Below are 9578 nucleotides of genomic sequence, written 5' to 3' on the forward strand. Positions count from 1 at the left end.
CCCCCTGCCCTCCTCCGGAGCTGCCCCCTCGTTGGGGCTGGTGGACGCTCGACTGACCCGCCCTCCCCGCGCGCGCCCCCTCCCTCCCTCCCTCCCTCTCTTTCTCTCCCCCTCCTGTTGTGTATTTCCTTCCCCGGTGGACCCCAGCCTCAAGACCCATGTCGCCTACGGCCGGCCATTCGTCAGCATGGACCAGGACATTACCCAGCAGGCCGTCTACCTGCACCTGGTGTCCACCCCCAAGAAGCCGGAGTCCCCGGAGTCGGCGGTGCGTCGCCGCCATTGCTTCCAGTCAGCCCGGCCCGTGGGGCTCTTCCGGTTGCCGGTCCTCCTGACGCCAACACACCCCTTCCGTCCTTTTCACCCCTGACCCCCCCCCCCAAGCAGCCCATCTCCCAGTCCCCCCCGCCGGAGAAGCGCCCCCGCGTGCTGGGCATCGGTGTTGAGGGCGGCTTCCCCGCCGACGAGCCTGCCATCGTGGTGTGTTTGCACGATCGGAAAAAGCGCCAACCCCCCATTTTCGCCGGCTAACAGTCTGCCCCCCCCCCCCCCCCTGCGACCCGTGTGTGCTGTCCTCGGCCATACGTCCTTGCCTTTCGCTTTCGCCCTTTTTCTCCCTCCCTCTTTACCCCCCCCCCCCCCCCCCCCATGGCCCCAATCCCAGTATGAGGATCACCATCGCTTGGTGTTTGCCCCGGACTTTGATGGTCCCTCGGTGCCGTTCCCTTGCGCGGACATTCCGGCCGATGTGACGGCCGCCCTGGAGGCCATTCTCAAGGCCACCAGCGCTGGCACCCAGCAGCTCGTCGACACCTGGGTGGCCGACCAGTCGATCGCGGTCTCCAAGTGCGCTGCCCTCCCCCCTCCCCCTCCCCCGATGTCTCTCCCTTTCCTTCCGCCCATGCACATGCGCCACATGTCCATGTGTTCCTTGGCCAGGGCCTCTGACCGTCCTCTGTCCCTCGGGCGGGCCTCCTGGCCCGGGGTTCGGGCTTCGCCTGGCGGCCGTGCACCCTCATCGGACACAGGTTCGCCGAAAATCTGGAGCAGCTGGACAACGGCGTGCGCGTGCCGCCCACCGGGTGGAAGTGCTCCAAGTGCGACCTAACCGAGAACCTGTGGATGAACTTGACCGACGGGGCCATCCTCTGTGGCCGGCGCAACTGGGATGGCACCGGTGGCAATGGCCACGCGCTGGAGGTGCGCGCTAGTGTCCCCCTGCCCGGAGTCTGGCCCACTTTGCCGGGCTCGCTATCAAGCATGGCCAACTGACGACTCTGCCCTGCGGCTGGCGGCCATCGCCAGCACTTCGAAGCCACGCGGTATCCCCTGTGCGTCAAGCTCGGGACCATTTCCTCCAACATGGACGGCATCGATGTGTATTCGTATGCCGAGGATGACATGGTCCGGGTCCCGGCGCTGGCCCGCTACCTGGCGCACTTTGGCATTCGCGTGCAGGACATGACCAAGTCCGAGAGCACCATCTCCGAGCTGGAGATCGAGCGCAACATGCAGCTGGACTTCGACGTCATCCAGGAGTCCGGGCAGAATCTGCAGCCGCTCTATGGGCCGGGGTATGTTGCCCCCCCCCCCCCCCGAACCGGGTCCCTCGCCTCGTGCCCTGTCTTGGCATGGCCAGCCGGCACTCACGCCTTTACTCGCCCTCCCCGCCTCCCCCCCCCCCTCCTCCCTGGTCTTCTTGGCCGCCGGCACAGCTTCACCGGCTTGAAGAACTTCGGCAACAGTTGCTATCTCTCCAGCGCCCTGCAGGCGCTCTTCCATACGGACCCCTTCGCGCGGGCTTACTTCGGCGCCGACAACATGCGTGAGAGCCTGGCCCGCATGGCCAGCCTCGTGTCGCTGGAGGGCAAGAAGACCGCTGTGGCCGGGGAGCGCCGGCCGCCAATCGGCCTCGACACCCCGGTCGAGGGGAGTGGCATTTACACCATGCTGGTGCAGCGGGCCCTCGGCGCGGCCAACGGCGACGGGGCCACCCTCCGGGCGGACCTCACCCTGCAGATGGCCAAGGCTGCTCATGGACTTCTCTCTGGTCGCTACTCGCCGGCTGACAAGACCAGGTGCGATCGCGGAAGGAAGGGGGAGAGCGTGTGTATGGGGGGGACGGGCGGGCGGGCGGGCGGGCGGGCGGACAAAAGGCATGGCCATCCCCCGATGCTGACAGCGGCAGATGCGGCAGCCGCGACAGTGGGCCTCCGGCTTTCCTCCAGGATTTGCTAACATGTCCGACCACCCCCCATGAAGCCTCGGGCCCGATGGTGCCATCGCGCCAGTCACCCTCAAGACGCGCCTCGGTCGCGGGCATGCCGAGTTCTCGACTGGGCAACAGCAGGATGCCATGGAGCTGATCCACCACCTGCTGGAGTCCCTGGGGCAGGAGCGCCAACGCCTGGACACATTGAAGCCGGCGGCCCTGATGCCGCAGCTCCTGCCGGAGCCGCACACCCGGCTGCAGTTCCAGCTGGTCAGCAAGCTCCAGTGCATGCAGTCCGAGCAGGTCAAGTTCACCACAGTGACCGAGAACTGCCTGAGCCTGCACATTCCGCTGAGCAAGGCGGATGCCGTGGCCGCCGAGCCGGGCGCCCCGGCCGCCGAGCGTCCGGTCGTGCCGCTGCTCTCCTGTCTGTCCGGTGCGCAGCCAGCTGGCCCTCCCTGCGCCATTTTGCCAGCCCCTCTGACCATCACTCCGCCTCCGCCTCCGCCTCCCTCCTCGCTCCCTTTATTTGCTCCTGCCCTCGTATGCAGCTCTCAACGATGTGGACGTCATCGAGGATTATCTGTCGCCGGTCACAAAGGCCCGCGGCCCGGCTACCCAATTCGCCAGCATGCTGAACTTCCCGGATGTGCTGGTGCTGCAAATGCAGCGCTTCGCGGTCGACGACAACTGGCAGCCGGTCAAGGTGGACGCGCTGATCGACGTGCCCCTGACCCTGGACCTGGGGTTCCTGCGCGGTACGGCCACCCCCGGCCCGGGGGAGACCCTGCTGCCGGAGGAGGATGACAGCAAGGCTTCGGACGGCGGGGCGGACAAGTCGCCGGCCGCGACCGGGCCACGCTTCTCCCCTGCCGAGGAGGCGGTCATTGCTCAGCTTCTGGATCTGGGCTTCGGGGTGAACCCCAGCCGTCGGGCGGTGGTGGCCTGTCGGTCGACCGCCGGCGGCGTGCCGGTCACCATCGAGCAGGCCACCGACTGGTACTTGAGCCACATGGACGACATGGACTTTGACCAGCCGCTGCCGGAGGAGGACCCGGCACCGGCCGGGGCGGTGGCCGATGCCGCCCCGGGCCCGGCCCTGGACGACGAGTCCATTGCCATGCTCATGTCTCTGGGCATCGAGCGGAATGTGGCCGAGCGGGCCCTGCGCGAGTGCGGCGGCGACATCGAGCGCTCGGCCGAGTGGAGCTTCACCCACGGGCACGACATGCCGCCGGAGGCGCCGCCGAAGAGTGGCGGCAAGTCCGGCTCCGCGACCGCCGCCGGGCCTCTGACCGACGGCCAGCCGGTGTACCGGCTGCGGGCCTTCGTCAGCCATATGGGCCGGTCCGCGGCCTCCGGGCACTATGTGTGCCATGTGCGTGTTGGCGACGATGACACCGACTGCGACTGGGTCATCTTCAATGACAGCCATGTTGCCCTGAGCCAAAACCCGCCTCTGATGCACGGGTATCTCTATGTCTACGAGCGGGCCGACTCCTTGGGCCCGGCGCCGACGGCCACCGACTGAGGAGCTTGGACCCCGGCACCGGCCCGCCGTGTGCTCGCCCTCGCGCCTTGGCTTGTGTCCCGGGTGGAGGCCCAACTAATCGGCCTGTTTGTTTTGGGTTGGGGTGTTTTTTTTTTTGCGCGCAGGATGCGGTGCTCCCTCTCGCTCCTTCTCGCAGGGGCCTCCTGGATCCTCTTTTGATGGGCCTTCCCTCTTCGCCCATCCGAGCATTCGAAGCCTGCGAACTCCACAGATGCCGTGTGTTGCCTCTTGCCCGCTTTCCTCGACGGCTCGCGCCGCGCCCGTTCTTCCGGCCTCCGCGCGGTGGTCAAAGATTGTGGCCCACAATATACCCCTATTTAACCGGGTTAAGCCCCTTTCCATTTCACGTAATGGGGGGTTCTGTCATGAGGGGGCGCCGGTGGTTCTGGATGTGCAGATGGGCCCACCTACCAACCGACCCCTTCTCTGGGGATGCCACGGGCTGCGTGGTCCCCAGCCTCTCTCCCCAGGCCGCCTCACCACCTGGGCCCCGTCCCCCCCCCGCGTTTCCCGTTCTCCCAGAGCCTTGGGCGGGAGTGGGTTGCAGGCCCGAGAAGCGGCGGGCAGGGGGGCCAGGGGAAGCGAGACACCGGCCCGTGGGGGAGGAAGCAGGGAGAGAGGGCGGGGGGCACTCGCGGGAGCCACGCATGTGTGTACCCACACTACACCACAGGCCAGGACTGCGATCGACCGACCGACCGACCGACAGCCGGAGTAGGCAGACCGCCGGACGAGCGGGGGAGGGGGGGGGGCCAAGGAGGGGACCGGGACGCCAGCTTGTGCATGCATTTATCCATCCATGGATGTGTGACGTAACAATTGCCGGGCGCTGAGCAAGCCGGCATGATCGCATGAATGGGGCCCAGTTCGGCCTGTGTTGACCCGCGTGTGCTGGCGCACTTCTCCGTGAGCCCCCCCTCCCCCCACGCGTTCTGGGTATTCGGGGGCGCGTACGCACGGCCCGTCTGCCCGTGTGGTGTGTGTGTGTGTGCGTGTGTGTGTGTGTGTGCAGTGTCATGCCTGTGCGTCTCGGGGCCGGGGCCTGCGGACAGAATCGGATCTCCCAGCCCGGATCTCCCATTTGTCAGGCCCCCCAGCGCCTGTGGCCCCAAACACTGGGCGGCATTCACATCCCCCCCCCCCCCCCCGTCGACACCTGGGTGGCCCCCTCCCCCTCTCTCCCCCCCCCCCCTCTCCCTTCCCCCCCCCCTCCCTTCACCCCCCAGCTCCCCCACCCCCTCCCCCCCCCCCCCCCCCCCCCCCCCCCGCCCTGGCTGCGGTCATCCTTCTCCTGCTTTCTCCGTTTATCTTGTGTGCCTTCCTTCTCCGGCTGACGCCCTCGCCACACTGTTCAGCATTTCAACAATGAGCGCTTCGAGTTGCAAAAGTACGACAGCGCCCTGGCCACCTACGAAAAGGCCGCCATGACAACCAATTCCTCCCTGGCCTTCCTGAACTTTGGCCAGAGCTTGATCTTCACCCTGTCCATCACCGGCATGATGATGATGGCCGCTCGAAGTGTGGCCGAACGTGCGTACCCTCCGTGGCCCTTTCTTCCTTCCCCTTGCCACCCCCCTGCCTTGTCCTCGCTGGGTGTCGCCTCTTTCGACTGACCGGCCCCATGGTCGCCTCTCTCTCTCTCTCTCTCTCTTCCCCCCCCGCCCAAAGAGTCCCTCACGGTCGGTGATCTGGTCATGATCAACGGCCTGGTCCTGCAGCTGGCACAGCCGCTGAATTTCCTCGGGACCGTGTATCGTGAAACGCGCCAGTCGCTGACCGACATGGAGGCCATGTTCGGCTTGCAGAATGAGCCGATCAAGGTGAAGGACGCGCCGGACGCGCGGCCACTGGTGCTCGGGTCGCCGGTCGTTGCCTCGACTCCTGGGCTGGCTTCTGCAGCGGCGGCAGCGGCGTCCACGGCCTCGGGCGAGGGCGGGTCCATCGAGTTCCGTGATGTCACCTTCGGCTATGGCCGGGCTGATGGCCGGCGCATCTTCGAGGGGCTTTCCTTCAAGGTGAAGGCTGGCGAGCGTGTGGCCATTGTTGGAGCCTCCGGCTCCGGGTGCGTACCTCTGACTTCATGTTCTTCTGTCTTTCCCTCCTTCCCTGTTGTTTCCCGCTGTTGGTGTTCGGATTGCCCGGGCCGTCTCTCTCTCTCTCTCTCTCTCTCGCTCCCGGGGGCTGGCCACAGCAAGACCTATGCCTCGGAGAACGCCTTCCAGACCCACTTCCAATCTCGCCGCCACAAGGAGGCCCAGGCCGCCATGGACAAGAAGAAGGCCGAGGGCACCTACGTTGCCAAGGCCCCGCGCGTGCACAAGTCCGTGGCCGCCATCACCGAGCAGAAGCAGGACGATGGCCTGACCCCGGAGGAGCGCGAGGTGCGTGCCGCCCTGTGCTACCTTCTCCTTCTCTCCTCCCGCTTCCTCTCCCCCCCCCCCTCTTTCCGCCGAGCCCCTCCTCATGCATGCCCACCTAACCCCCGGTGTCCCGTTTGCCTCTTCAGCTCGCTGAAATCGATCGCATCATTGCCAGCGCCCGCAAGATCGAGCTCGAGGAGTGCCTCTTCTGTCTGCACAAGAGCGAGGACTTCCAGAGGTGCGTCCTGTCGGTCCCCCACCCCCGGAGGGCCATCCGCTGGCTCACCCACATGCATTCCACCCGGTGCTCGCTCCTCACCCTCCCCCCGCCTCCCCCGCCTCCCGGATCCTTGTCCGCCGCACAGCAACCTCAAGCACATGGCTCTGAAGCATAGCTTCTTCATTCCCGACCTCAAGTATGTGGTGGACCTTGAGGGGCTCTTCACCTACCTGGCGGAGAAGATCTCCATCGGCAATGTCTGCCTCTATTGTAATGGCCGTGGCCGGTCCTTCCACTCGCTGGAGGCCGTGCAGAAGCACATGCTCGACCGCGGGCACTGCATTGTCTACTTCGCCGAGGACACCGAGCCCGAGCTGACGGACTTCTACGACTACCGTCCGTCGTACCCTGATTTCGATGATCGCCACCATGCCAAGCTGGAGGCCAAGCGGTCGCGCCTGCTCGAGGCGCGGGCCATCGCTCGCGAGGAGTACGAGAAGGGCGGTCTCCCGGTGCCGGAGGACCTGCTCGGGGACGATATCGAGGTGTTCCTCGACTCGGACGACGACTCCGACCTGGAGGGCGACGAGGAGAACGAGGAGGACCTGCGCGTGGGCAACTACCATGGCCGCTACCAGGGCCAGGCCACCAAGGATGGCCTTCATCTGACCCTGCCGAGCGGGCATCGTGCCGTTCACCGGTCCATGATTCGCTACTACAAGCAGACCCTGCCCGATCGGCCGGAGACCGATGCCGAGGACATGAATGTCCTCACCCACCGGTACTCTTCGATGGCCATCCACAGCCCGTCGGGTGCCTTTGTGCCGAGCCCGCTGCAGCGGGCCCAGATCCGCCGGCAGATGCGCGCCAAGCAGGACGAGCGCCTGCGCCTGGGCATCCGCCGCAACATGCAGTTCACCGTCCGCTCGCAGGTCATCATCTGGTGAGCGGGGAGAGGGGGGGGGTATGCACACACGCACATGTGTATATGTGCTGCTTCGCGCATGCGCCCACACGTCGTCTGTCCTGGCGCCTCTTCCCATCATGCCTCTGTCCTCGTCCTTTCCGTGTCCCCGATCCCCGGCAGTATGTGCGCCGTTGTTTGCTGAGGGGGAGGGTCCCCTTTCATGGCCCTCCTTTTTGCCCCCATCCTCCTCTCTCACACACACTGAGGGGGAGGAGGAGAGGGCCACCACCATCGCTGCCCGGTGTACATATCGGCCGACCGTGTAGAATATACCTTACCTCTCAAAAGAAATGCTTCGCCGCTGGGCGTGTATGTGTGTGTGTGTGTGTGTGTGTGTGTGTGTGTGTGCGTGCTTGCATGTGTATCAAGGGGAGGAGTTGATAAACAGGAGAGGGAAGGGAGAAAGAGACAGAAGGGAAGAAGACAGTACAGCATGTGTATTGGCTGTCAATGACAGGGGAAGGAACGCGGGTGCAAGGACATTCGTGCTGCCTTCAAGGTCGAGAGAGGGGGGGGGAGAGAGAGAGAGAGAGAGGATAACTGACAGACAACAAGGCGGGGGGTGTTTAGAACTCAGCGTCCACAGCGGCGGGAGGGTTCTCCTTCTCGAAGTGCGGCTGCTTGGTCTCATCGGGCAGGACACCGCTCATCTGAATGCGGGCGGCCACACGCTCAACATCCTCCAGGACACGGATGATGTTGGCGTTGGAAAGCTGTGTGTAGAGCCCATCAGGCGGATGAAGGGGGTAAGTGACATTGATCGATTGCGGGGCGAGAGCAGCAGGAGGGGGAGCCACGAAGCAAAAGCGGCAAAAGGGAGGCAAAAACGATGAGTATGCACCTTGATCAGGTCCTCATCGGAGTAGCCGCGAGACATGAGCTCGGCGAAAAGGACGGGGTAGGTGGAGACATCCTGCATGTCGGAAGGCAGGAAGGGAACACCGTCGTAATCACCACTGTGGAGAGGGGAGGGAGAGGGTCAGAGAAGCATGGTCGGCGGTACCATGATGCGCGGGGCGAGAGAGGTAAAGAGACAGGCGCGCAGGGAGTATTGACGCACCCGAGACCAACGTGGTCAATGCCAGCGACGCGGACAATCTGATCAACATGGTCGGCCACATCGACAGAGGTGCAGTTGAAGGAGGTCTCGGCGCAGCAGATGAACTTGGAGGCAAAGTTGACCTACAGGCATGACAAGGGATCGAGATGGGCACACGTGCGAGCGAGCGAGAGAGAGAGAGAGAGAGGGAGAAAGGGAAAGGAGAAGGACACATGGTGTGGAGGTCAGACGTGGGGATAGACTAGGGCGAGGGAAAGTACCCGGCGGGGGGGGGGGGGGGGGGGAGGAACAGGGGGAGGGGCATTCACGCACCATGACAATGCCCTTGTTGGTGGCAACCTGGCGGAGGAGGTGGTCCGGGACGTTACGGGCGTGGTCGCAGACGGAGAAGGCCGAAGAGTGGGAGAAGATGACCGGGGCCTGGGTGACGCTCAGGACGTCGGCCATGGCCTTGGCCGAGACGTGGGACAGGTCGATGAGCATGCCAAGACGGTTCATCTCACGGACGACGGTCTCGCCGAACTCGGTCAGGCCGTTGTGCTCCGGGGTGGTGGTGGCCGAATCGATCCAGGCGGTGTTGCAGTTGTGCGAGAGGGTCATGTAGCGGACACCCAGATCGTACATCTGTGTCGGACCGGGGAGAGCAGGATCGAGCGGAAAAGGAAGGGGGAGATTGATCAGGAGGACAACCGATGGGTCGAGGTGTCAGCAAGCACCCGGTGCAGGAAGAAGGGCTTCAGAGGGGAGGGGAAGAAGGCCGAGGGGAACGCACGGCGCGCAGCGCATAGAGCGAGCCATCAATCTGGTGGCCACCCTCGATACCGAGCAGGGAGGCAATCTTGCCCTCGGACAGGGCCTTGCGAATGTCGTTTGCGGTGATGGCATACGCGAAGGTCTACACCGTGGGGAGGGTGGCACCGGGCGCCGGGGAAAGGGGAGGTCAGTCGACTGCGCCGGTCCGGGAGGGGGGGGAGGAGGGGGGAAGAAAAAAAGGGAAGGCACCGCGCACATCATCGTAGTGGGAGATCATGCGGCGAGACAGGTCAATCTGCTCCAGGGTCTGGAGGACGTCGTCGCTCCACTCCTTGTAGTTGGCCTTGCAGGGGACGTAGACCGACCAGAACTGGCCACCGACGCCACCGGCGCGCAGGCGGGGAATGTCTGCCGGAGGGGGGGAGGACGGGTGAGGACAGGGGGGGCAGGCAGA

The 9578-nt window shown here is 65.1% G+C and overlaps 3 protein-coding genes across 3 annotated transcripts in view; 2 read left to right on the forward strand and 1 right to left on the reverse strand.

Annotated features, from left to right (window-relative positions):
- Positions 1-187: 187 nt before the first annotated feature.
- On the forward strand, positions 188-3743 carry H696_00524 (hypothetical protein; the record flags this gene model as incomplete). Its single annotated transcript, XM_009494397.1, has 9 exons — positions 188-268; positions 388-480; positions 665-846; positions 1029-1200; positions 1306-1574; positions 1716-1881; positions 2020-2078; positions 2263-2648; positions 2764-3743. The coding sequence occupies 9 exons, from the start codon at positions 188-190 to the stop codon at positions 3741-3743; spliced, it is 2388 nt and encodes a 795-aa protein (XP_009492672.1).
- Positions 3744-4780: 1037 nt separating this feature from the next.
- H696_00525 (hypothetical protein) lies at positions 4781-7291 on the forward strand (the record flags this gene model as incomplete). Its single annotated transcript, XM_009494398.1, has 6 exons — positions 4781-4786; positions 5120-5294; positions 5433-5826; positions 5956-6145; positions 6271-6362; positions 6490-7291. 6 exons carry the CDS (start codon positions 4781-4783, stop codon positions 7289-7291), a joined length of 1659 nt encoding a protein of 552 aa, XP_009492673.1.
- Positions 7292-7877: 586 nt separating this feature from the next.
- H696_00526 (membrane dipeptidase) overlaps positions 7878-9578 on the reverse strand; it is a gene marked incomplete at both ends in the record, with an annotated part of 2347 nt that continues 646 nt past the window's right edge. Inside the window, 6 exons of the mRNA XM_009494399.1 lie at positions 7878-8024; positions 8153-8267; positions 8372-8493; positions 8684-8995; positions 9144-9266; positions 9381-9532. Coding sequence (XP_009492674.1) covers positions 7878-8024; positions 8153-8267; positions 8372-8493; positions 8684-8995; positions 9144-9266; positions 9381-9532 — 971 coding nt within the window. The remainder of the gene's footprint in view (positions 8025-8152; positions 8268-8371; positions 8494-8683; positions 8996-9143; positions 9267-9380; positions 9533-9578) is intronic.

This window comes from Fonticula alba (assembly GCF_000388065.1).
Source record: "Fonticula alba strain ATCC 38817 unplaced genomic scaffold supercont2.1, whole genome shotgun sequence".
Taxonomy (NCBI): domain Eukaryota; order Rotosphaerida; family Fonticulaceae; genus Fonticula; species Fonticula alba.